The sequence below is a fragment of the Pongo pygmaeus genome, chromosome 19 (genome assembly GCF_028885625.2).
Source record: "Pongo pygmaeus isolate AG05252 chromosome 19, NHGRI_mPonPyg2-v2.0_pri, whole genome shotgun sequence".
NCBI classification, from domain to species: Eukaryota; Metazoa; Chordata; class Mammalia; order Primates; family Hominidae; genus Pongo; species Pongo pygmaeus.
Window position 1 is genome coordinate 11,631,651 of NC_072392.2, and position 27,430 is coordinate 11,659,080.

At 38.8% G+C, this 27,430-nt stretch overlaps 1 protein-coding gene across 1 annotated transcript in view; it reads left to right on the forward strand.

The window, feature by feature from the left end:
• DNAH9 (dynein axonemal heavy chain 9) overlaps positions 1-27,430 on the forward strand; it is a 379,881-nt gene that overhangs the window by 64,791 nt on the left and 287,660 nt on the right. Inside the window, exons 15-19 of the mRNA XM_054456248.2 lie at positions 6,930-7,065; positions 11,166-11,362; positions 11,471-11,895; positions 21,874-22,096; positions 22,905-23,071. Coding sequence (XP_054312223.2) covers positions 6,930-7,065; positions 11,166-11,362; positions 11,471-11,895; positions 21,874-22,096; positions 22,905-23,071 — 1,148 coding nt within the window. The remainder of the gene's footprint in view (positions 1-6,929; positions 7,066-11,165; positions 11,363-11,470; positions 11,896-21,873; positions 22,097-22,904; positions 23,072-27,430) is intronic.

Sequence of the window (27,430 nt, forward strand, 5' to 3'; positions counted from 1 at the left end):
GGAGTATTATCTATCTTGAATTAATTTTTGTTTAGGAGGTTACAGGAGTTGAGTCCATTGTTTTCCATATTAACATCTGATTGTTTCCATACTATTACAAAATAACTTTCCTTTTTGAATTGTTTGGCATCTTTGTTGAAAATTGATTAATTGTATAAAATATTAATATAAAATATATATGGTAGAAAATATCAATGCCACTTGTTCTTGATTATTGATCAAGAGAAAATTGATTATTAGTAAGTCTGAAAATCAGGTTCTATATGTCCTGCAATTTCGTTTTTCCTTTTCAAGGTCACTTTGACTAGTATAAGTTCTTTACATATCCACATAAATTTTAGATTCAGCCTGCCAATTTCTAGGGGGAAAAAAGCTAGATGTGATTTTGATTGAGATTACATTAAATCTGTAGATTAATTTGTGGAAAATAAAGACCTTAACAATATTGAATTTAGCAATTCATGAACACGGCATATCTCTTCCCTTAGTTAAGTCTCTAATTTTTCTCTGCAATACTTTGTAGTTTTAGTGTAGAAGTCTCACACATTTTCCATTAAATCTAGCACTAAGTTTTTTGTGTTTGCAGTTCTATAATAAATGGAATTGTTTTATTAATTTTATTTTCCAATTACTATCAGGTAGTGTATAAAAGCATCATTGATTTTTACATTTTGATATTATATTCTGTGATCTTTCTAAATTTATTAGATGTAGTAATTGCTTTGTAAATTTAGGATGATGATCTATGTAAATAAGTCATTTGCAAATAGAGACAATATTACCTCTTTATTTCCAATTTTTTTTGTCTTTTTTTTTCTTTTTGGCCTTATTGCTCTGGCTACAACCTTCAGTATAATGTTGAAGTGGTGAGAGTAGAAATGCTCGCCTCATTTCCAATTATATGGAGACACATTTGGTAATTCACCATTAAATTTTTAGCTGTAGGGTTTTGTGGATGTTCTTTATCAGACACAGGAAGACCCCTTTTATTCCTAGTTGGCTAAAAGAGTTTCATCGTGATTTAACATCAAATTTTATCACATGATTTCTCTACATCTCCTGAGGTAGTTATATAATTTTACTCCTTTTTTCTGTTAATGGGCACATTGTCCTTTTTTTTTTTTTTTCAATGTTAAACCCAAATTTGCATTTCTGAGATAAGTGCACTCGGTCATGTCATATTAATCTTTTCATGTATTATAGAATTTGCTTTGATAATTTTAAAAGATTTTTGTACATGTGTTTAAGAATGACATTTATCTTCTACTTTTATTTTCTTTTGATGTTCTTGTTTCGGTGTTAAGAGTATGCTAGCCTTATAAAATGAGTTGGGAAGTATTTCCTCTTTTATTTTCTGAAAAAGTTTGTGGAAGGTTGGTCTTGACTCAACCTTAAATGTGTGATAGAATTCACCAGGGAGTACTTCTGGACATGGATGTTTCTTTTGGGGAAAGTGTTTGATAATTATTTCTTAGATAGATGAAAGACTATTTAGATTTTTTGCCTAACACCTTTATTAGTTTTTGCAAGTTGTTTTTTTCTACAAATGTTTTCATTTTATCTAAGTTATAAAACTTACTGGCAAAAAAATTGTTCATAATTATTTCTTTTATCATTTTGTGTTGGCAGAAGAGCTGAGGCAGGGCTTGCTTGTCTGACATAATGTAAAAGAGTCTTGGAACATGTCCTGTGTCCGGGGTCTAAAACCCCTTGCGGCCTATGGAACACCAAGCTCTGTGCCAAAGGGTGGAAGGCTGCCCTGCCGCACTACAATCTAAGCCCAGGGCATAAAGCCCCTTGTGGCTGGGAGAGAACCCAGGCTTCAGGGCATAAAACCCCTTATAGCCTCTGGAATGTGTCCAGACTCACTGGCCCCTTGCTCCTTGCTCTCTCAAGATCATAAATTCATTGTATCTTGAATTAGAAGAACCTGTTTTCCCTTATCTCAAGTAGCAGAGCATTTGCTAAACCGTCACAGCTATGCTTGATGCACCGCTACCTTTCTATCCTCACATCCTCATCTGTCTACTCCTACATCAGCACGTCCTCACCACCTGCTTCTTTGTTCGATTACCAATAAATAGTGTGGGCTCCCAGAGCTCAGGGCCTTCACAGCCTCCAAACTGGCGTTGGCCCCCTGGAGCCACTCTATGTACTCTTAACTTGTCTTATCTCATTCCTTTGACTCCACTGGACTTCGTAGACCCCACGACCTGGTGTTGGGTCTGATCACCTCAACATTATGTGTCTATGGGATCTGTAGTGCTGCTTCCTTTTTCATTCCTAATATTGGCAATCTGTGACTTGTTTTTCTTGGTCAGTTTTGCTAGAGATTTTTTCTTTTTCTTAATTTTATAAATCCTTTCAAAACCAAATTTTGATTTTGCTAATTTTCTCTATTCATCTATTTTCTAGTTTATTAATTTATGTTTTTTATTATTTCATTCAAGTTATTTTAGGGTTAGTTGCTTATCTGTTTTTAGCCTCTTAGGGTATAAACTTAGGGTCTTGATTTTTAAGCCTTTCTCTCGAATATGGGCTGATGGTGATACTAGTTACCCTTTTAGTACTTTAGTTTCATTCTACAAATTTGATCTACCTCATTTGCATTATTATTCAGTTTTAAATGTTTCTTTTTTTTGAGAGAGTCTTGCTCTGTCCCCTAGGCTGGAGTGCAGAGGTACTGTCTCGACTTACTGCAACCTCCGCTTCCCAATTTCAAGCGATTCTTGTGCTTCAGCCTCCCAAATGGCTGGGATTATAGGGATATGCCACCACACCCAGCTAATTTTTGAATTTTTGGTAGAGATGAGGTTTTGCCCTGTTGGCCAGGCTGGTCTGGAACTCCTGGCCTCAAATGATCCACCCGCCTCGACCTCCCAAAGTGCTGGGATTACAGGTGTGAGCTACCATGCCTAGCTCTTGTTATAACTTCTTTTACTTAGTGGTCACTTTGAGGTTTGTTGTTTAATCTCCATATATTCAGAGCTTCTCTGGATATCTTTAAAACTTGATACCTAATTTAATTCTATTGTGCTCAGAGAAGACACTCTGTAAGCTTTCAGTCTTTGGGAATTTGCTGAGACTTGTTTCATGACCCAGAATATGGTCTATCTTACTGAGTGTTCCTTGGAGACTTGACAATAATGTTTATTCTTCTTTTGTTGGGGATAGTGTTCTATAAATATGAATTAATTCAAAGCAATTGATAGCATTGTTGTGATCTTTTGCAGGCTATTTGTTCTATCAATTATTAAAGGTAGAGTGTTAAAATCTCCACTTACAATTTTGGATTTGTCTATTTCAATTTTAGTTCTCTTAAATTTTTTTGTCATTTGTTTGAAGTTCTGTTAAGTTCTGTTATAATAACTATAAATTTCACATTTATAATTATTATAAATGTAACATTTTATCACATTTATAATTATAAATGTGTAACATTTTATCACATTTATAATTATTATAAATGTAACATTTTACACATTTATAATTATTATAAATGTGGTAATATTTTATCACTTTTATAATTATTATAAATGTGTAACATTTTATCACATTTATAATTATTACAATTTCCTGATTAATTGACCATTTTATCATTATGAAATTCCCCTTTTATTTCTGATAATACCCTCTTGTTTTGAAGTCTATTTTTTTCTGATAATAATGTAGCCTTTCCTTTCTGATTCATTATTCTTACTTTTTGTATTTTGCATCTTTTCCTACCGTTTTACATTCAACCTTTTGTTTCTTGGATTGAAATTTCTTGTCTTTTTAGTCAGCATATAATACAAATTTACTTTTTTAAGTCTAACAACTCTGCCTATTAATTGGAATGCATAGACTGTTTACATTTAATGTAAGTATTTGTATGGTTGAATTTAGCTGTACTAAATTTTGCTTTTTGTTTTCTATTTGCTTCATTGCGTTCTTGTTCCTCTGCTCTTCCATTCTCACTTGCTTGTTGGGTAATTGTATATTTTTTAGTATTCTATTTTAATTTCTCAATTGGCATTTCAGCTTTACCTTGTTGCATTGAAATTCTAGTGGTTGTTCTAGGTTTCAGTATGCATCTTCAGCTTATCACACTCTACCTAGACTTTTCCTACAGAAACCTTGCAAAAGTGTGGTGCAATTTAACCTCTCACCTATTTTTTGTACTGCTGTTGTGTAAGATATTTATATATAGGAACACACACATAATATATATTAATAGTAAAATATATGGTATCTATTAATATGCATATTGAGCCCCACAATGCAGTGTTATAGTTTTTACTTTTAAAATTTAAGAAAAAATATTTACAGTGTTTTATATTTACTCACATATTCATCATCTTCAGGCTTGTTATTCCCTTTTATAGACATAAATTACCATCTGGGATTATTTCTCTTCGGCCTGAAGAATTTATTTACTACTTCTTCAAGTTCAGGTCTGCTTATGACATATTTTCTCAGTCTTTGTTTATCTAAAAATGTCCTTATTTCATCTTTGTTTTTAAAGGACAGTTTCATTCGATACACAATTGTGTTTATAGTTTTGCTTTTCTTTTGGAAGTTATTTCATTATCTCCTACCCTCCAATGTTTCTTATAAGAAGTCAGTCATAATTTGAATCTTTGTTTCTCTATATGTAATGTATTATTTATCTCAGGCTGATTTTACTAGATTCTTTTTTAATCTTTGATATTTTTTCAGCACAGGGATAATATTCCTAAGTTGGTTTTCATTGTGTTCTTCATGCTTGGAGTTTGCAAGTTTCTTGAAACTCTTTTTCACTAAATTTTGTGAAATTATGATGTTCTTATCTGCTAATTTCAATATCTGTGTTATCTTCTGAGTCTATTTCTTTTCTCTTTTTTAATGAGACAGAAGTTTAATTTTCTCTCACATAAAATAGGTTTAATGAGTAGGCTTTCTAGGGTTAGTATGACAACTATGAAATCAGAGACCTACCCAGATTATTTTCTGAATCTGTTTTTAGTGACTGTTTTCTCTCCTGGTTAAATGGCACATTTTTCTGCTACTTTGTATGTCTAGTAATTTTTTTATTATGTGCTAGACATGTTGGAGGCCACTTGAATGCCACTTGAGAATCCGGGTTTTTTTCCTTTAAAGAGTTTGATTTTTGTTTTGGCAGGCCACTAATTTGCTGATGGATCATCTTGATCCTGTTGAGGCTCACTTTTTAAGGGTCTAAAGAGGACTTACTCTGTAATCGAGCAGCTCTAACTTATGGTGTTTCCAGGGTCTCAACTGAATTCCTGGGTTATCTGCAAGATTGCTTCATTATTTCTAATAGAACCCTAACATCTTCCAACACTATATGGCCTACATAATTTCCATTCAGCTTAGAGCCCTCTGCAACTATTCTTTACCAGAGGCTTGCTCTAAACATATATAGCTGATTCCTCAGTCAGACTCAAGAGGACCCAGCCACCACAGCAGCACCAAACTCCAAATTCTGTCTTCTCTGCCTATCAGCAGGGATGCTGTAACTAAGCTCCACTAATCTATGCCATAGTTTGAAAAGGGCCTTTGGGTAGAAAGCCAGGTGGTTGTGAGGCTCACCTTGAGTATGTCCCTTCTTTCAAGGATCACATTCTTGTTCTGTCTGTTATCCAGTTACCCAAACCAATTTTATTATAATCAGTTCTTTGTTTGTTTGCAGAAGAAGAGCAAGTACAATCTCACTCTCTGCTGTTGTGGTTAAAATCAGAAACCTGAACTATTTCTTCCTACTTCATAGAAAATTCCAACACGTTTGTTTCTTAGACCACAATAGATTTAAGGCAGTAAACAAAGGTGAAAGATATAGATATTATATTGATAGCTTGACAGTAAGAGAAGACAGAACAATTATACAAAGCAGTCATAAACACTAGAAGTGATTTAATGTGGAAGCAAACAAGCATACGCATCTTAATACCTGAGAGCAACTCTGTCTTGTCACTGTGTTGTGATTTGCATGATGATGGACTTTAAGTCACAAAGAACATCTTAAGTCTACTTAGGAAAGAAAGGTGTAGGTATTGCATCTTAGAAATTGTAGAGTTGTGTTACCTAAAAGCAGGATCATGAGATTGTTTAAATCCAGGGAGATTTATAACATGGCAATACATCTTGAAGAGGTAAATATGAGTCATCTAGAAAAGTTACTTCTGCAAGTTAGTTCCTGCTTTTTCTGAAGATATTAGATAACTGGAAAGTTGCTGTAAAAAGTGTTAATACTGCAAATGACAAAGAGTAAATGGGATGTCTGTACTTGGCATTGCTGAGCATTTAGGCTTCCTTTCCTTGAAGCCCAAACCTTGTTACCATGGTGATGCTTGGACTCCAATAGGTCAAGAGTGTATCATGTAAAAGAGAAGGCGGGAAGGAAGGAGGGGAGAGAGAGAGAGAGAGAGAAACATTTTTGATTTATTCGTGTGCATTTTCTAAATCACTCAGTAGGATTGAATGCCAACTGCAAAACATTTCAGCTCATTTCTAAGAATTAATCAGAAGATGCTTTGCTTCTTTGAAGCTGAAATTTTTATTAAACCTTGAATCTTAATACTGTCTACCCTTAGAATTCCTTCCTCTGCCTACCCTCACTTCTGCCCTGATGCAACTTCCTCCACAGTATATCAACCAGCACTTAGGAAGCACACATTTTGCATGCATCAGCATTGCTTCTGAGAAGCTGGGCCAACCCCATCCTCCTTCAGGGACAGGTTGGCCCCTATATTACCATCATGGACTAACTTTGCCTTCCTTTCAATCAGTGGTAATACTCGTTAGGCAGAGTGGATTCGATACACATGTAATAGCAAATTCTCCACAAGACAGTTTTTTTCTCCATGTGTTGTTTTTATTTTGGCTGTTGATTATGCCAGTTCTTTCATGCCATTAAACAAGCTTTATATCCTTTCTTCTTCCTTTTATAGGAAAACCTGTGTCTATTTTCAGCAGACCCAACCTCCAATATCTGGAAAACTTATGTTAACTCTATTGACAATATGTTGCTGAATGGATTCTTTCTTGCCATTGAGTGCTCCCTCAAGTATCTTCTGGAAAATACTGGTACTTACTGGCTTATGGATGTGGGTTATTATTGGAAAGATAATGACAGTAACATTTGTTGAATTATATTGAAGAGCAGCTGAGTGCTCTGTGACTTTTCCTGAAACGTTGTAGACCTTTTGTGAATGATGCACAGGAAAATAAAAAAGGTATCGAATTTCTAAATTGTTCAAAGACAAAAGATTTCTGACGCTTAAAATTAGATAATAAACCAGGCTGTAAGGTAGTGACGCACATAGCAAAAGCATAAAAGCGAATTCACTCTAAATCAAGCTTCAGTAAAGAGGAGTGACCAAGTTAAGAAGCAGGAAGCACTCTTAGTAATGAAGGCAGAAGGCTTCATCCAAGCTTGACTTATGGCAATGGGTGGGGACATTCTGTGCCTTCAAGCTTCATGTACTTTATCTCTGTAGCCTTTTGAGAACACAAGGAGATTGTGTCTGCCAGGTAAAATGGAAGAAACAGAAGTTTTTCTGGTGAAAGAGTCACACAAGAAGTAGGGGAGGAGGTAATTTTCAAAAGAAAAAGAAATGTGTAGAACACAATGGACATTCTTTGAAGCTTTTAAAAAATAGTTAAAGGCTTTGAATTTATAGTGGATAAACTGGGGTAAGGTACACAGAGTGAAAGATACAGAAAGAGCTAACCTTGGCTAGTAAATGATGAGATGGACAGGGCAGAAAAATTCAGGACTAAAAGTTGAATTAAACCTTCACATTCTGGCAGATTCCGAGTTGCTTAGCAAAGAAACTGTAGAAGGATTTGTCAAAATGGAAAGGCAGAGGTAAATAGTTTGAAGCTAGAGGATGGAAGTTAGATGAGAGTTTTTAAGAACTCAAGGATCGAAATGAAATACTGATGTAAAATAAATAGTCCAAGGCCAGTGTCCAGATATCCAGCCCATAAAAGAGACTACATGCAGACACCTAGGTTAAGAATCCAGAGGGAAGCAAGGCCCAGCACTGAGTGTAGCCCCAGTGGCCATCCCCATGGTCTTGGTAGGTAGAATGGCTGAAGTGTGAGGCATGGTCTTTGCTTGCAGGATACAGGGGTGCTCCAAACTAAGGAAATCAACAACAGGACTCAGGAAATCCAGCATAGTTAGCAAGGTAAGAGATCATCTTCTGGAGCCTGGGAGCAACAAGCCAATGGGGCATGGAACACGGGCACCAAGTCTGGACAACTGGCTCTTACGGACCAGCACTGGTGGTGTTCAGCTTAGTGAACTGACCAAGCCTCCTCTAATGCTGAAGGTTCAGGGGGCTTCATCACTAAGCCCTCCCTAGAGAATCTAGGAAGACACCCCAGCCACACTTGGGTGCAGGCAGTGCACTAGAAATGGTGCCTAAATGACTTCATCCTTGACCAATGGCTCTCTGGTTCTCCTGATCTGGGCTATCTGATGTGCCATGTGTCCACTTGTGGGAAGGACAGAGTGGGACCAGGGGATGGAGAGAAGAGATGGCAGTCTTTCTCCAAGATTACCAAAGTTTCCTTTGCTTTGTGGAAATAGGAGGACAGGGGAACACATTTTCTTCACAATATAGAGGCCCTTCAAATTCTCCTTCAAAGGGGCAGGAGCTGAATTTATCAGCTGCCTGATCTGAAGCACTATAGATAAAATTTAAAAGACACTGGTTATCTAAGGGGAAGTAAAGGAGCCTAAAGGGGCCTCTGAGAAGAAAATCATGGTGACCCCTTGCAGTGGTTCAGCTGGGTGGCTTTTTCATCCTAGGTCCACCTTACCATTTTGTCTGGTCAAACCCACAATAAATGAGGATAAGGCCCCGGAAAATGGTAGGACCACAGGATGGAAGGAACCTGTCCATCAAACTGGAACACTCACCTTGGACTGTTAACCTGGAGGGGAGTAGACCACTTTGACCTTTGGAGTCTAGAGCAGAGCAGGGGCTTCTATGACGTTGTTGAGGGCATTCCCAAGGCTTGGGTTGGTTTCCCTGTCATCTCTCAACCCAAACCCTGCATAGGTTGTACGCTTCCCACTCCATAGAGAAATGTCCCTCCTCTTACCTAGTAAAATGATTTACGTGCACCAAGATTGTGGAACCAGGACAATCCGCTTTGGATGATAATTACATTGGCGTTACATCCAATGTAGAGATTACAGTCCCATGTCAACATATGGGACAAAAATCTCATACAGTCAAAACATTCTGTCAAGTCTTTTGAATTCTGTAAACTATATGCAACTTTACCTATTAATTTATAAGTATATAATATGTATATTAATGCAGAATATGTCATGAGTACACATATAAAGCAAATTATAAGTGATTTTATAAGCTATACTATTTCATAAACTTATAGTAGTTTTTATAAACTATACCATCTTATAAACTTGTAGTAGTATAATTAGTTTGTTATTGGTAAACTTGGGTTCCCTTAAGTCAAATATTGGGACTCTCTTGAGTCCAATCTTGTGTTCCCTTAAGTTAAATATTGGGACTGTCCTGAGTCCAATAATGCAAATTTGTCATCCCTCCAGTTCTGAAGGCAAGGCCCTATTCTTACGTATTTTGAGTATACTGCAGTATTTTACTTAGGGTGATTGGCTAAGCTGTGGTAACAAAAAACTCCATCAACAATATGGTTTGAAGGACAGAGAAGTCTACCCTTGAAAGCAAGAGTCGAAGGTGAGTGTTCCAGTTTGGTGGGCAGGTTCCTTCTGTCCTGTGGTTCCACCATTCTTCAGGGCCTTGTCCTCATTTCTGGGGTTGAACTGACTCACTGCCATGTCCAGGCTCTAGTCTGGTAGAGGAGAAAGAGACTGAGTACAGGGAAGGATCACCTGCAGTCTCAAGAGTCCCAGCCCACAAGTGGCACCATCATGTTGTCCTACATCCACTGGTGAGGAAATTTCATTGCCACACCTGTCTGCAAGCAGGGCTGGGAAATCTGGTCAAATCCCAGTTATTACTCTATTTCAAGGGAAGAAGACAACAATGGATTTCAGTGAACAGTCTCTGCCACCCACAGTATTCAGCCCATAACAGGCTCCTAAATATAACTACAATTGAAAAGTCATATAAAAATAAGTGGTTATTGATAAAAACCTTAAGCATATATCTTGTACCTGGAACATCTTGCTCTGTGTTGTATTTTGATTTAAATTTAGCAAGGCAAGTTGACCTAGTAAGTAATCAGGGATTTGTTAATTATTCATACTGTTTTTAAAATTTTTATCACTACAGCACCACAGCAATAAATTAAGTTATTTCTTAGAAAAGGATAAGGAGCAGAATAGGCAGAATTGTAATTTCTCTTTGTGGTTCATGTCTGTACATCGTTGACAAGCCTGCCCCCGTTCACCTAGAGTGATAAGTGGAATTGCATAGCTTGTGCCTAGGAAGAAATCAGCTGCTTCCAAGAAATGGGCTTTGAAAAATCAGCCTCTTGTTGGGTGGGCGTGGTGGCTCATGCCTGTAATCCCAGCACTTTGGGAGGCTGAGGCAGGCGAATCACGAGGTCAGGAGTTTGAGACCAGCCTGGCCAATATGGTGACACCCCATCTCTACTAAAAATACAAAAATTAGCCAGGCGTGGTGGCGCGCGCCTGTAGTCCCAGCTACTCGGAAGGCTGTGGCAGAAGAGTCGCTTAAACCCGGGAGGTGGAGGATGCAGTGAGCCAAGATTGTGCCACTGCACTCCAGCCTGGGTGACAAAGTCAGACTGCATCTCAAAAAAAAAAAAAAAAAAAAAAAAAAATCAATCTCTTCTCAACCAGAGGCTGGACTGTCTCCTAAGAGGCATTTGAGAATGTGGAAGGGGAGTGGCTTGGGCTGATCAGTCACTAGGATGTGCTCCATGAAGACAAGGAAAGTAAATATCCTGCAGTACCCAGAAGAGCCCTGCAGCAGAATGGGCCTATTCAAATGTCAGTGGTTCCCCCACTGAGAAACACTGCAAGACTATCACCCTCACATTGTATGGGATGTAAACAAAATTTTACATTTCCATTTCCCTACAGTCTAGCAGCTTATCTAAAGAAAAGCATTGCTCTGGGTACTTTTAAAACAGTCCTCTACTTTGTCCATTTTATCCACTCTTTGTTTTGTTTGCTTGTTTTCCGTGTTTTTCAGAGTGTAAGGCAGGACTTACCCCAATATTTGAAGCACAACTGAGTCTAGCCATCCCAGAGCTAGTTTTCTATCCGTCTCTGGAGTCTGGAGTGAAGGGGGGTTTCTATGACATTGTTGAGGGTCTCGTCACCAGCATTTTTAGGATATCATCTCTGGTGCCACGGCTTTCCCCACAAAACGGCTCTCCTCACTATCAGGTACTGGAGCTGCAGCCATCCTGCCCTCCAACTGTGTCCCTCCAGCTGAATCTCGAACTTCCTGCCACGCACTGGTGTAACCTGCCTGCCGTTGTCTCGCTTCCCCAGGTCGACCTGGACGGCATGCCAGATTTGGCAAACATGCGGCGCACACTCATGGAGAGAGTCCAGAGAATGATGGGCCTCTGCTGTGGCTATCGGAGCACCTTCAGCCAGTATTCATACCTCTATGTGGAGGACCGGAAGGAGGTTCTGGGTCAGTTTCTGCTGTACGGGCACATTCTCACTCCAGAAGAAATTGAAGACCATGTGGAAGATGGCATCCCAGAGAACCCTCCCCTCCTTTCTCAGTTTAAAGTGCAAATCGACTCCTATGAAACACTCTATGAAGAGGTGTGCAGGCTGGAGCCCGTCAAGGTGTTTGACAGCTGGATGAAAATTGATATTCGACCCTTTAAGGCATCTCTGCTGAATATTATTAAGAGGTGGAGCCTCCTGTTCAAACAGCATCTTGTGGACCACGTCACTCACAGGTACAATAGTTGTTTTCACTTTCTTCCAGCATGCTAGGCTGCGAGGAACACCATGTTTTTAAACCTTTTTTATATTTTTTCCCCATGGGTATGTTGGTTAAATTAAAAATTAAGACAGCTGGTTAGAGGTTCTAGGCTTTTGGATACCATGGTAACTTAAGTCCTGCCCTTTTCTTTGTTCACCAGATAAGGCCTCTTTGTTTTGTTTTCTGTTTGATGTCCAGCGTGTGAAAGGCACGTGGTTAAGTGGTAAGGAATATTAGAGACAATAATAGCAGATCCAAGCTCCCTTCACAGCTCCATGCAATCTCTTTAAGCTTGGGAAGCAGAGAGGGTCTAATGGGCCTCTTTGTTTTACTTCTACCTCTTATTCCTTGTCTCAGATTATCCAGTTGGGGAATGTGGACGTCACTAAAACCCTGTGCTCCTGACTGCCTGTCTGTGCCATTCTCACCGTGCAACAGGCTGGATATGAAATTCTGTCTGCCCTACTGTGAAATAGACCACCCAGCCCAGCACTAGGCTCTCTAAGCCAGAACATCATCCTCTGAATGAATAATCCATGTAGTCAACAGTTCCCCATCACTTCACCTTGGCCTGGTCTCCAGAGACCCACCACAATTAGAATCTCGATCCCCAACTCAGAATCCCATTGGGGACCATCAGTCCCTCTGCACAGTGATCGCCCTTTGAAGTTCTGGACGACACTGCAGGGAGGCCAACCTGACCCCCTCCTCAGTTTAGTGCTGGTTTTGCTTAATGCTGCCACTGCCTTGCTCCATGATCTGGAGCCATAGGCAGAAAGAAAATGGTAACATCGAGAATTTTATCTATCTACAAATAAACTTTGAGAGATTTTCCAAGGGTAATGTTCAATCACCCTAGGAAACCCCAAGAATGCTTTGTGGGGATTTTTTTTTTTTTTTTTTGAGACGCAGTTTTGCTCTTTTTGCCTAGGCTGGAGTGCAATGGCATGATCTCTGCTCACCGCAACCTCTGCCTCCTGGGTTCAAGCGATTCTCCTACCTCAGTGTCCTGAGTAGCTGGGATTACAGGCATGCGCCACCACGCCTGGGTAATTTTGTACTTTTAGTAGAGACAGGGTTTCTCCATGTTGGTCAGGCTGGTCTCGAACTCCTGACCTCAGGTGATCCGGCTGCCTTGACCTCCCAAAGTGCTGGGATTACAGGTGTGAGCCACCACGCCTGACTGGGGATGTTTTAAATAGGGCTTCCTGTGTATTCTTCCACATTCATGAAAGCTTTTCTTCCCTGAGGAACTCAGAGGCAAGAAGAGGAAATGCTGATGGGTGGTAGGACTGTGACAGATGCCCCAGGATGGAGCACTGTTGGAGGGGACAGCTGCTTTGTGGTCCCTCTTCATTGCTAGGCCTGGTAATTCAAGGATAAGCAGCATGTTTCAAAATGCATGTTTTATTATTCAGGCACAGCAAGGCTACAGAGCAGCAGATGACTCCCATAAAAAGGTAGCTTATTACTCACAGTTCCCAGGAGGACAGTGTACAGCAGACAGATTATTACTCACAGTTCCCAGGAGGACGGTGTATGGCATGCCACACAGGGCCACAGTGGGGAGCTCCAGGGTCCATCAGGAGGCAGAGGGGGGCGGAGAATACAGGCAGGAGCCTTTGTTGTGATTTCCGTGGGAAGGAATAGACAAGGCATGGCAAGCAGGCTCAGGATTGGTGAGTTTGAACATTTCAGTAGCTCTAGGGCATACAGGCTATTCCAAATTGTCTGGGACCTGGCCTTGGGCTGATTAGGACAGGGGAATAATGGCCCAGAGCATGAGAGCCCCATAGAGGAGGTGGTTGGACTCTGGAATAGTTGGTTTGCATATAGAAAGTGCGCTCACGGGCCAGCCACTGCTGTCTCAAGGAATTGCTCAGCCCTGTGCAGGGAAGTCTCTCCAGAGTTTCTAAGACCCCAATGTGAAAGGATCAAAAACACATGGTTGATATAGGACATGGTAACAGCAGCTGCCATAGGCATCAACCAGGTAGGCTTTGAAGATCTAATGGGGTTGGTTTAACAGGATGAACACAGAGTAGAGCAGCTAGGAGGCCTGACTTTTGTGTCCTTGGATCCCTGTTTCCTCACCTCTGAAGAAGACAGCCCAACTGGATTCTTCTAAGGTGTCTTCTGTCTTCTAGCTTTAACAGTTGGTGATTCTAGAAACTGGCTATTGTGTTACACTTTAGGAGAAGATTTTATTGTATTCTGGAGGATTAGATAAAACAGAAATAATAAAAAAATTATTATTGTCTCCTCTGTACCATGTAATTATGTGATTTCCACCTTTCCTTAATAGGTCGGGATGAATCCCACCTTACGTTGCATTTTAGATACTTCATTCACTGCCAGAAGTCCAACCCCCTTTTATTACGTAAATTCTCATCTCATCCAGCTCTTCCTGAAATAATCTGACTCAACCCCTACCCCTGCACTTGCAAAGCTTTCCCATGCCCTTGCACCAGACCTCAGGATCTTACAGCAGCAAATGCCCACTGTCCCTTTCATCTTGTCTCATCACCGTTTTGCTCCAACTGAAACCTGGCTCCCTTCTGAGGACACTGCTTTCCCTCCAGCCCTCCCAAGTGGAGGCTGACTTTTCTCCTGTATCCCTCTTACCAATAGGCCTGCAGGTGGGTGAGGTATGGTTGCTCTTCAGTGCTGCTTCCAGACCATTTCACCACCATCTTCCCGCAAAATCGCCAGCTCTGCTGACGTGAATTCTCAGATAATACCAACTGCACTCTTCTTGCTGCCGTCACCCACCAAGCCATTAGTCCCTCTTCTTCACCATTGCAGATCTTAGTGTCTGGCTCAGAGGTTTCCCTTCCCACCCTTCCCACTTTCTGCTGATAGTCACCCGCCATGACCCAGCATCCACAGAATTTCCATCACACTGGCTCTTACGTCGTTGACCTCCTTTCTCCAACGCCCTTCACTCTGCCATACCTCTGCTACCTACATCTCTTCTGCGTTCTCAGTGGGGCTCAGAGAATGATGGGGAAGTAATTGCTCTGCCTTCAGAAGCTCAGGTTGAAGCATTCCACTCCCTGGCCTCCACCTGTTATCTTTCCACCTCACTTACTTGGCAACACTACTGCACAGAATTCTTCAAACCCATCAGGATTTCCAATTCATTGACTCCCCTGCTTTCTCAGAGTCTATCATCCTTGGTCCCTATTCCCTCCCATTCCCACCTTGTAAAACCCTGACTGTTTAAACTCAGTGCTCCACACCTGCTCCTGAGCAATTCATCCCTGATGAAGCAAAATCAAACCAGTCTTCTGACCAGTCCTACATTTCATTTGTGAACATAAAATTCAGGTAGGCCCTTCACATTTTCCTAGACACTTCCCAATTCTCTCAGACTCCTGTTTCCTTCAAATATCTTCTCTGCCTTTAAGACTCTGCCTCTCATTTCACTGAAAAATTAGTATCAATCACGAGAGAACTAATTCACCTTTTCACCAACAAATCTACCAACATGCCTGCATTTGAAGCCGGATATTCAACCACCTCTCCCGTGACTGTGGATAAGCTGTCCTTGCTTTTCTAAGTCCACCCTTTTTCCTCTCACCTTAGGACTTACCTTCTTAAATATTCCCTATCTCCAACACTATCAGTTCTTTCCTTTACATATTCTTAGTAGCATGTGAGCATATTGTCATATTTGCCACATTGAAAAAGAGAAAGGAGTATGACCCCACAAGTCCTTCCAGCTACAACACAATTTTTTGTATGCACTCCTTTACAGCAAAATTTCTCAAAAGATGTGTTTATATTTGGGTTTTTTTTTGGTTCTTCACCCCCCATTCTCTCTCTACAAAAAGTTTTATGATGAAATATAACATACATACAATTTAGAGAACAATATTAAAGAGAATATGTGAATTTGCATCATCCAGCTAAGAAACAGAACATTGGCCATATTTTAAAGTTTAAATCCTTCTCCCTCCTTGCAAGATGTTACTAGTGTCCTAAATGTGACATAATCCTTCCCATGCTTTTCTTCATCGCTTTGTGTGTGTGAGTGTTATGTGTATATGTATATGGATATATACACATGTGTGTGCATATGGATATCTACATATGTATATGCATACACACGTACCTATATGGAGACTTGCATTAAAACTTCATAAAAATGAAATGATATTATTGTATGCCATATATTTTTCTATGTTCTATTTCTTTCACTCAGCATTATGTTTGAGATTTATCCAGGTTGACAGTATAACAGTAGTTCATTTTCACTGTGGTAGAGTATTCCCTTAGATGAATGTACCACAGTGTATCTGTCCATTCCATAGTTGTTGAACATTTGGGTTGTTTCCAGTGGTTTTGTTCTCCCCTAAGGACACTGCTTCCCTTTTAACAATGTTGCTGTAAGTACTCTTATATGTGATCACGGAGTGGGCAAGCATTCCTCTAGGGTGTATACTTAAGAGCAGAATTGCTAAGTCAAAGAGTATGCATATAATGCCAAGCTCCTTCCAAGGTAGAGACAGCCATGGGGGAAAGCTCTTACAGCCTAGCATCCTCCCCACCTCTTAGTATTGATAAATTGTTTAATCCTGGCCACTCTTGTGGGAGTGTAGTGGTATCTCACTGTGGTAAATATTTTGCACTACTCTGAGTATAAAAAGGTCCTCATCTTTTTATGTTTTTGGTGAGTCATTATGTTTCCTTTTCTCTGCCTATTCGTATCTGTGGCTCATTTTTCTACTGGACTTTGTTTTTTTTCCTTTTTGAAATTATGATTAGGAATTACTTACATATTCTATATCTAGTCCTTTGCTATTGTATGTCTTGCAAATGGAGTCTACCATTTTGTGACCTGTCTTTTCACTCCACTTATGATGTGTTCTGATAAACAAACTCTTCATTTTGTGTGGCCAAATGTGTCCAACTTTTCCCTTATGTCGTTCTTCTTTTGTCTTGTTAAATAAATCCTTTTTTTGCCCTGATATCCTAATGATACCCTCCTGTATTCTCTTCTAAAAGTTTTAAAATTTTATCTTTCACATTAAATAGTCCCTTATCTAGCACTGATGAATATGAAGAAATCCTAATTACTGCAGCTTAGTAACAAATCTCGATATCTGGCAGGGCAGGTCTCCACCTGGATCATTTTCATCAAGAATATCTTGACAGTTCTTGGTCCTTACCATTTCATATGAATTTTAATTTTCAGTTTGTAGAAGAAAAAAATCTGTTGGGATTTTAATTATATTTGTAGTGACTATAGATCAATTGGAGTAGAATTGATGATACTGAGTATTCTTGTCCAAGAACATGTTGTCTCTTTACTTATTTACATCCTGTTTATGTCTTTCAGTGAAATTTTGTAATCACTGTCTTTTAAAAATTTGCATATTTTTGTTCAAATATATTCCTCAGTATTTTGTTTTTCAGTTCCTAGTATAAATAATATTTTAAAATTATATTTTCTGTAGAAATGGAATTGATTTTATACATTGATTTTGTATCACGCAATCCTGCTAAATTAATAATTTTGATAATTCATCTGTACATTCTTTGGTGTTTGCTATGTACATGGTCATCATCTACAAATTTATGATAGTTTTATTTCTTCTTCCTTCTCGGTCTTTATGCTTTATATCTCTATCTCTTATCTTACCACTCTGGCTAGGACTTCCAGTAGAATGTTGAATGAAAGTGGGAACAACAGACATCTTTGTCTTGTCTCTGATCTTAAAAGGAGTGCTTTTAACATTTCACTGCTGAGTATAATATTTGCTGTGAGTTTTCTGTGGATTTGCTTTATCTGATTTGAGAACTTCTCTTCTATTTCTAATTTGTTAGGAGTATTTAACATAAATGGATGTAAAATTGTATCAAGTGTTTTATCTATGTCCATTAAGATAATTCTGGTTTTTCCCTCAAGCTGTTAGTGTGGGGAATATATTATTTGGCTTCTAATGTTAAAACAACCTAGCATCTGAGATATACCCAACATAAAGTATTATCTTTTTCAGTATACTCTCTGGCTTATTGTGTTTGCAGATATTTTGTTTAGCATTACTGCACCTGTTTGTGATTGAATTTGGCCTTCAGTTTTCTTTTTTTTTTCCCTGTCTGTATCTGATTTTTGGTTTTGTAATTTTGCTAGCTTCATAAAACAAGAAGTAATCCTTCTTATTTATTCTCCAGAAGAGTTGATGTAATCTTGAAATTTTCTGACCTGTGAGAGTTTGACTTAAATTTCTTATTGAGCCATCTGGGATTGGGATTTTCTTTGTAAGAAGATTTTAGCCTATAATTTCTTTAATGATTGTAAAGTATTGAAGTTTTCTATTCCTTAGTAAGTCAGTTTTAGTAAGTCATATTTTCTAGGAATGTATCCATCTCATATAAATCTTCAAATTATTATTATAAAATGGATAAGATCCTCTCAACTGTTTAATCTCTGCAAAGCCTATGGTGTCTCCCTCTTTTCATTTCTATTCTTTTTTTTTTTTTTTTTTTGAGATGGAGTTTCACTCTTATTGCCCAGGCTGCAGTGCAATGGCGTGATCTCGGCTCACCGCAACCTCCACCTCCCGGGTTCAAGTGATTCTCCTGCCTCAGCCTCCCAAGTAGCTGGGATTACAGGCATGCACCACCATGCCTGGCTAATTTTGTATTTTTTAGTAGAGACAGGGTTTCTCTACTGGTCAGGCTGGTCTCGAACTCCCGACCCCAGGTGATTCTCCCACCTTGGCCTCCCAAAGTGCTGGGATTACAGGCGTGAGCCACCGTGCCTGGCCTTCTATTCATTTTTATTTGTGCTTTCTGGTTTCCTTTCTTAGTCTCGCCAGACACAAGAAACTATCTAATGAACTCATTGATCTTATTTATTATAGTTTTATTTTTATTTCAATAATTTATTATTTTATTTTATTATTTCCTTTACTACTTTGGATTTATTTTCTGTTCTTTGGCTAACGTTTGCTTGTTAATTTTGAGTCTTTTGTCTGTTTGAATGCTAACATTGAAAGTTATACATTCTCTTCTAAATACAGTTTTACCTCCATCTTGCGTTGTAGTATGTAATAGTCTCATTACAATTTAGTTCTAAATACTTTTAATATTAATTATAATGGGTTTAGATTTTTTAATTTTTCAAATGTGGGACTTTTCTAGTTATAGTTTTTTAAATTAATTTCCAACTTAATTGTGCTGTGGTTTAAAAATGATGTGTCTAATAACAAGCTTCTGAAATATGTTGAAGTTTGCCTTATTCAATCTAGTATATTCAGTTCTTATACATTCTGGGCATATTTGAAAATAATGTATATTCTATAAGTACTGAGTGGAATGTTCTCTGTATGTCTGTTGTTCAAGTTTGTTAATTATTCTATTCAAATCTACTGTATCCTCACTGCCTTTTTTTAATCTACTTAATCTATCATCACTTACTAAGATAATTGTATTAAAAATCTTCCATTTTTAGTGATATATTGTCAATTTCTCCTTGTAGTTCTGTAAATTTTTCCTTCATATATTTTGAGGTTATGTTATAGGCATACAGATTTTGACTTTTTATATCTTCTTGGAACATTGAGCCTTTTCACCAAACATTAAACATCTTCTTTATCACTAGCAATATTTCTTGTACTAAAGTATGTTTTGTCTTCTATTAATGTAGCTAAAACAATTTTTCTTTGGTGATATTTGCTTGGTGCATCTCTTTTTATCCTTCGGCTTTCAACCTTGCTGTGCCCTTACATTAGAAGACATTTTTATAATCAGCATAGAACTGATTTTTTAAATCCACTTTAGCAATATATATTTTTTAACTGGAGGGTTTTGTTCATTAACATTGATCATGGTACATTTTAATTTAAATCTACCATTTTATTATGTTCTTTTAGTTTGCTATTCTTTTTCTTTTTCATTGACTTCCTTTTTTGTCTGCTTTGGGGTATAATTTTTCATATTTTCTTTTATTTTCCTTATTCCATTTTTTCCTCTGCTACTTTGAATGTCATGCCATGTAGTTCTACTGTTCTAATGGTTACCACTGCTATTTTAATAAGCATCCTTAAAATAAATAAATGTATTATTATTTTCAGTCTCTTCACAATGATTAAAAGACTTTAGAATAGTTTGATGTCTCCTGTTCATCCATCAAATTATATTCTATAATTCCTAGTAATTTAGACTGTTCTCTATTATTTATTTAAGCCCCAGGAACTATGTATATATATACCGAATGTTTATTTATTATTTTTTTATTTTTTTATTTATTTTTTTTGAGATGGAGTCTCGTTCTGTCGCCCGGGCTGGAGTGCAGTGGTGTGATTCCAGCTCACTGCAACCTCTGCCTCCCAGATTCAAGCGATTCTTCTGCCTCAGCATCCCGAGTAACTGGGACTACAGGCACACACCACCATGCCTAGCTAGTTTTTGTATCTTAGTAGAGACAGGGTTTCGTCATGTTGACCAGGCTGGTCTTGAACTCCTGACCTTGTGACCTGCCCACCTCGGTCTCCTATTTAGATTTACCAACATACTTACCATTATTGCTCTATAGTCCAGACATCCGACTGAGGTATATCCCATTAGAAGTTCCTTTAGTAAAGGTCTATTGATAAGTGTTCTCATTCTTTCTTTGTCTGAAATGTATTCATTTTGCCCTTGTTCTTTAAAAATAGTTTTGTGGAGGGGAGAATTCAAGAATAACATAAATTCTCTTTGATTATTGAAAATATTATTCTGCTGTGTCCTGGCTTCCATTCGTGTAGCCGAGTAGTCAGTTATCAGTCTAGTTTTGTTTCTGTTGTATGTGTGCTGTCGTTGTTTTAAGAAACTTGTCTTTGCTCTGAAGCTAATTTTCAGATTTTTTTTTTCTTTTGGTAATCTGTAGTTTCATAGTGAAGTGTTTATATGAGGGTTCCTTTATATTTATTCTGCTTGGAATTTGTTGGGCTTTATTGATTTACATTGCGTGTCTTTCAGCAATTCTAGAAAATGTTTAGCCAGACTCTTCTCAAATATTGCTTCTTGTTTGTTCTATTTTGTTCTTCTGGCACTTTTGTTATACTTATGTGTGATGTTTTCATTATCTCCTGTCTTTTAATAACTTGCATATTTTTCCTTTTTTCTCTTTCTGCCCTACAGTTTAGAAACTTCTCCACGTATATCATACAGCAGTCTAATCCCCTTTCAGCTTTGTTGAAATTTAAATTATAATTATATTTTCCATTTTTAGATCTTCCACTCAGTTATTTTATAATTTTGCTTGCTTGTTTTTATTCTTTGTTATTTTTCACATTTTAAGCCTTCTCTTTTATTATTTGAGTTTTAGAATATGTTTATTAGAGTATAATCTTAAGACAGTTTTTGATTTGTCAACTTAAAAATGTTTGTTTCTTCCTGCCATCTAGTAAAGTGATATAAAGGCCTACTGAAAATTATTAGCTTCTTTCTCCTGGAGTTGTCCATCAACATATGATCATTTTTGCATTGCCAACAAACACCTCTTAGAAGCTTTTTCTATGCTTCTTTTCACAAAGCAATGCTATCACAAGCCATAATTCTCATGTTATCCACTTCATAAATTTTGCCACTTCTCTGAATCCAGCATTCAATACAAAGGTCTACATACTATCACAGATTTTGAGTGTGCTCGGAGAACCTCTGAAATGGCCTCCATTCTTGATTCTATCCAAATCACACGTTATATTTAGATGTCATGTCTCCTCCTAAGTCTCCTCCATCACAGGATAGGCCTCAGTCTTTGCCATTCATAACCTTGACACCTTGTGCAAGAGGCCATATTCTTAACATCAGAGCATAGTCTATGCAGAGTGCCTAGCAAAGTGTTGGGCATGTGGTAGGATTTTTATAATGATAGATATTTTTGTTGGAGAAATCAATACATTTTCCTTTCGAGGAGTAGAATGAGAATGGCTCCTCATGTTCTGTTTGTGTTGATTAGCTTGGCCAACCTTGAAGCATTTATAAAGAAGAGTGAGAGCGGCTTACTTCAGAAAGTTGAAAAAGGGGATTTCCAAGGCTTGGTTGAGATCATGGGACACCTTATGGCTGTTAAAGAACAGCAGAGTAACACTGATGAGATGTTTGAGCCCTTAAAGCAGACTATTGAGTTGCTGAAGACCTATGAACAAGAATTGCCAGAAACAGTGTTTAAGCAGCTGGAGGTCAGTGCCTTTATGTCTTCCTTATAAAAGAATAGAGCCTAAAGTATAATAATAATAATAATAATAATAATAATAAAAATAAATTAATTAAAAAAAAAAACAGAGGAAACATTTTAGGATTTCAGAATGGGGTAAAGTGGGGTACAGCAAATGAAAAACAGGGCTTGGAGCTGCAAGATCCATGTTTTGGAACTATAATGTGTAGCGTATTTGTAATGTCTAGCAAATTCTAGAAACTCAATACATGTGGGAGAAGGCAATGCTGGAGATATATGGGAGAATTAAGATGGATAATTTTTTTCCATAGAAATGAACCAATGTTTTGGTTGAGAAAAAAAAAGCAGATCTGAAACATGTTAAAATGGTCCAAGAGGAAATGTGGGACGTAAAAGAAAATAACCAAGCAATCCTGAAGCATATAGAAAAGGGAAGGTATTAATGTAGTTTCAGTAGAAATACAGTAGAAGCAATAGAAACCGAAGATTGTAGAAACATCTTCCTTTAAGATAAATCTAAAAGTCTCTTTAGCATTCCAAGTTGTCACAAATTTAGAGTGCTTAGAGGGCCAGAGATTGAGAGCAAGAAGGTTAGTGTTGAGTGAGCAGTAGGTAATAGTTGAGAGCAGCTGCAGAAGGAACTCGAGGAAGAGTGGGTGGAGGGCAGATTGTAGGGAATGGGAAGATGACACCACCACATCATTGTACCATCTTGTAGCGCAGATGGAAGCATCTGGGCTCTGTCCAGCTCAGGACTATGGGAGAGGAAAGAGCACCTTGGGAATCTGACCACACTGAGGTTTCCTTTGCAGGAGCTGCCTGAGAAATGGAACAACATAAAAAAGGTGGCCATTACTGTGAAGCAGCAGGTGGCCCCACTGCAGGCAAATGAAGTGACACTCCTCCGCCAGAGGTGCACAGCCTTCGATGCAGAACAGCAGCAATTCTGGGAGCGATTCCACAAAGAAGCCCCGTTCAGGTATGAGCCTAACACTGCTGCCTCTCTTTATCTGAACACTGCAGTCTTTGAGTCATGGATAATCTTTTTGTTGAGTGTGTATATCCTTCCAGCAGCTGCAGACCAGTTAATAATCTTCCTTCCCATTTAGGACCTTTGGTTGAAAGGCGGTGCTAATGTGGACCGAATCCTATCATGACCTGTATGAAATAGCCAAGGATTGTAGAAACATCTTGCCTTAAGAAAATGCATATATATCTAGAAGCATCTTTGTGCCTCCAAGTTTATAAAAGGATGATGGGTGGTATAATTACTAGGATTTTACTAAACCTTTAGCATTCTAAGTTCTCACAGACTGTTCTTTTGGTTTTAAAAAGTGGCTGATTGAATTTTTAAAATTTTACAGAGCATTTCATTTTGGCAGCATAAAGAAGGATTCAGGTGAAGGTTTTCTTCAGGGGGTTTCTCTCTGCTTGGTTCCGACACCTCCCTGCTTGTTATGACAGGTCTTTACATAAACAAAGCAACTCTAGGATCGGCAACGCCATTCATCCATGCCCACACTGCACATACTTGGGCTCCTTTCTCAGGGATTTCCTCCCGTGGTGAAGCGGTCTTCTTCTGGTCCACTGCTCAGCATCAACAGCTCCAACCAGGAGGCCAAGCTGGCGCTGAATGGTCCTACATCTGCTGATGTGCCAGCTAGATTGGGTGCCCTTTGCCCTAATGCTCCAGCTCTGTGATTTGTTTCCTGTTTCCTTGAGCTTCATTTCTTGCTGGGTCTCCTCTATATTGTTGGGTAGACAGACTTCGAAATCTCCAAACTGGAAAATTCTCGATGCTCACAGTGAGGAATGTTTTCATTTTCAAAGGTTATTTGCCCACAGAAATATTAAAGCAACAAACCAAACAAAAAAAAATACAACTTCATTGGAACGAAGTCCAATAAAAATTAAGTGCATAGATGCTAGATTCAGGTGGCCTGGGGTCTAATTTCAGGTCTTCTACTTACTTCTTATGTTATGACAAAGTTACTTAATACCTTTGTGCTCCAGATTCCTCATCTATAAAATGTAGATGATAGTAGTGTCCACCACATATAGTTGTGTTGAATTAAAGAGACCATTCTTGAAAGTGTGTAGCATTGTGCCTGGTACTGTGGTGAAAAACCATACTGATTTGCCCAGGACTGTTCTGGTTGTTGTCTGGGAGTTTTAAAATCTCTCCAGGTGATTCTAAATGTGCAGCCCAAATGGCTGCACATTGCTTTAGAGTCATAGGTTTTATATATTTGTATCTTATGTCTGCTTTACACACTTGTCCTTCCCTGTCTCTTAACATACTCATCTTACTCTCTGTAACTCCAAGCATAATGCTTGGGAGATAGCAGAATTTTCAAGATAGCGTCTTGCTATGTCACCCAGGCTGGAGTGCAGCATCATAATCATAGCCAACTGCAGCCTTGAACTCCTTGGGTTCAAGCAATCCTCTCACCTCAGCCTCCTGAATAGCTGGGACTACAAGCATGCTCATGTTTTAGGAAGCACCTGTGTTCTGGGCGAACTGGATGTTTGCTCACCCAACCTGGCATGCCTATTTTTATCATTCATTCTTCAAACATTTATTAAGCAGCTGCTATCTCCCAAGCATTATACTTGGGGTAACAGAGAATAAGATGAGTAGGTTAGGAGGCAGGGAAGGACAAGTGTGTAAAACAGACATAAGATATAAATATATAAAACATGTGACTCTAAAGCAATGTGCTGCCAGTTGGGCTGTACATTTGGAATCACCTGGAGAGATTTTAAAACTCTCAATATGCCCAGTCTGTCCTATATACTAATGAAGTTAGACTTTCTGGAGGCGAGACCTGTGAATCAGTATTTTGTAAGCTCCAGGAATTCCAATGTGCAGCCAAGTTTGGAAACCACCACCCTAAAGGTAAGTAATTGGTTTCCTTTCAAGCAATCATGTGGAGGAATGTAACTCCTAAGTCTGTATCTCTTTAGAATAGTTGCCTTAGGAGTCATGCCCTTGTTCCAAAGAATCATCTGTTGCTCAAAACCCTTGTAGACTCCTTTGGGGACTGTCTTTCAGAGTCTGAGGCTTATTCTTTTGACTCTTTTTTGGGCATGCAATTGAATTTTTGAAATTGAACACCAATTCAGAGCCAAAACTGCTGAAGGAGGTAAGTTCTCCAGCTAGGTAATACTGCTTAGTGTTAACAACAGCCACACCAAAGGCAACAGCCATAAAAATAAAGACACTAATATTTTTGCACCAACAGTCTCTTTTTTTTTTTTTTTTTTTTTTTTGAGACAGAGTCTCACTCTGTCACCCAGGCTGGAGTGCAATGGCACGATCTCGGCTCACTGCAACCTCCGCCTCCTGGGTTCAAGTGATTCTTCTGCCTCAGCCTCCTGAGTAGCTGGGGTTACAGGTGCCCACCACCATGCCTGGCTAATTTTTGTATTTTTAGTAGAGGCAGGGTTTCACCATGTTGGTCAGACTGGTCCCGAACTCCTGACCTCGTGATCCTCCCACCTTGGCCTCCCAAAGTGCTGGGATTACAGGTGTGAACCACCGCGCCCGGCCCAACAGTCTCTTAAAATAATTTCAAAAAAGAAAAAAATTCAAAGATGTTGGGATATATCCTCCCGAAGAGACTTCTAAGACTGCTTGAAAGGGAAACAACATTGGTGTGCTTTTGTGTCTGTTCAAAATTCGGTATTCCTCCTTCATGGGTATATTTTGTGTATTGATCAACTCCTGTTTGTTTTTTCATTTTATTTTTATTTGATAGTTGTGTTCGTTTTTCTTTCTTTGCACTTGTATCTGCTGGCTGTGAGGATACTGCTACTCTTAGCTGGGTGTTCCAAATTCACATCTGCTAATTTGACATGCAGATGAATCCCTGGAAGAGGATGCTTTGAAAAGAACTGCTGGGAAACCAAACATTTCTGCAATTTTGATGTATTTCTCTTCTTGTCAAGAAAAACATCAGAGCTAAAATGGAATTGTAGATTTATCGCTAAAGCGAATCTTAGTGGATGTCAACTTATGTGTTTTGTTTTCTTTCTTAGTTTGGTGTGTGTGAGTGTTCAAAATTTGTAGGTATTGTGTGTGGCATGTGAGTTTAAATCTGGTTTCTCCACTGTTAAGTTATTTATGAACTTCTAAGTTGCAGGCCCTGGTACATTTTTCTGTGAATTCAAGTTTGAGTTTAATTCTGGTTTCTTCACTTTTAGATCATTTATGAATTTCTAAAGTGCAGACCCTCATACATTTCTCTGTGAATGCAAGTTTCTGCTCCTGATTAGGTTACACAGGTTAAGCTCAGTTTTGGATGTTCTCATGTTTGAGGAGAGAAAAAAAAAACCTGAGTGTCTTATTAAGCCCTTGCAGTCTGACAGGTGCTGTGTGAAGTCAGGTTGCATAGGTTGAGGTTCTTCATGTCCAAGTCAAATTTCAGCTCCTCTTTTAGTTCTTAACTCTAAATTATAACACCATATTTCGGTGAGAGCCAAGCTCTCACCGCAGTAATTGGCTAAATCATCCTACTCAGATTCAAGGGCTTTGTGCAACTCTTAAAGCTGGTGACCAGTTCTCCCTCTTGAATGAAAGGAATGCCCCCATGCTCTAGTGGCGTTTCACTGTTTGGTTTTCCTGACCTTGAGCACGGTCCTCTTGACCTTAAGAAATGGCACCATGACATATAGTCTTCTTGCCCATACCAAGACCAAGGTAATCGAGGGATTACTGAGCCAAAATAATCTACCTCTTTTAGCTCCAGCTCAATGAAGACCATTCGTGTTTTCAGCAGGCAACCAGATTCTATGAATGGCTGGGAGGGCTTTCTTGAAGATGTCTTCCATGGGGTGCTGTCCTACATGACAACTAGAGAAAACAGCTTTCCAAATAGCCCAAGGCAGCAGTCATGAGGAAAGAAGGGCTTTTGTCCTTCTTGCACAGTGTCTGTTGTCTCTTCCATAACTGCAGAAAAGGGCAATATTTGTCATTAAACCTCCCAGAGACATATTGGTTTCCTAAGATATGTCATTCATTCAGCTTGATCCTGTTCTTCCAGTTAATCTGACCTTATTCACATGATTTAGGCTTTCATGGGGTAGATGAGGTTATGGTCTCAGCAGTAGGGCCGGCAAAAAATGATGTAGCTGTTAAGATGTTGAGATAATACACCTTTCCTGACCTCAAGGACTTGTAGCCTCAGGGACAATTTCAAAAATGAGCAATAAGGCATGCACCTTGGGGACCAGCTTTAACCCCGCCTGAGGAGGCAGTTCACACCTCCCGTAGAACATGGTGCTTATCATGGTGAGCCAGAGCCAGTGGCAATTAAGAGCTGTTTCAGGGGGAAAA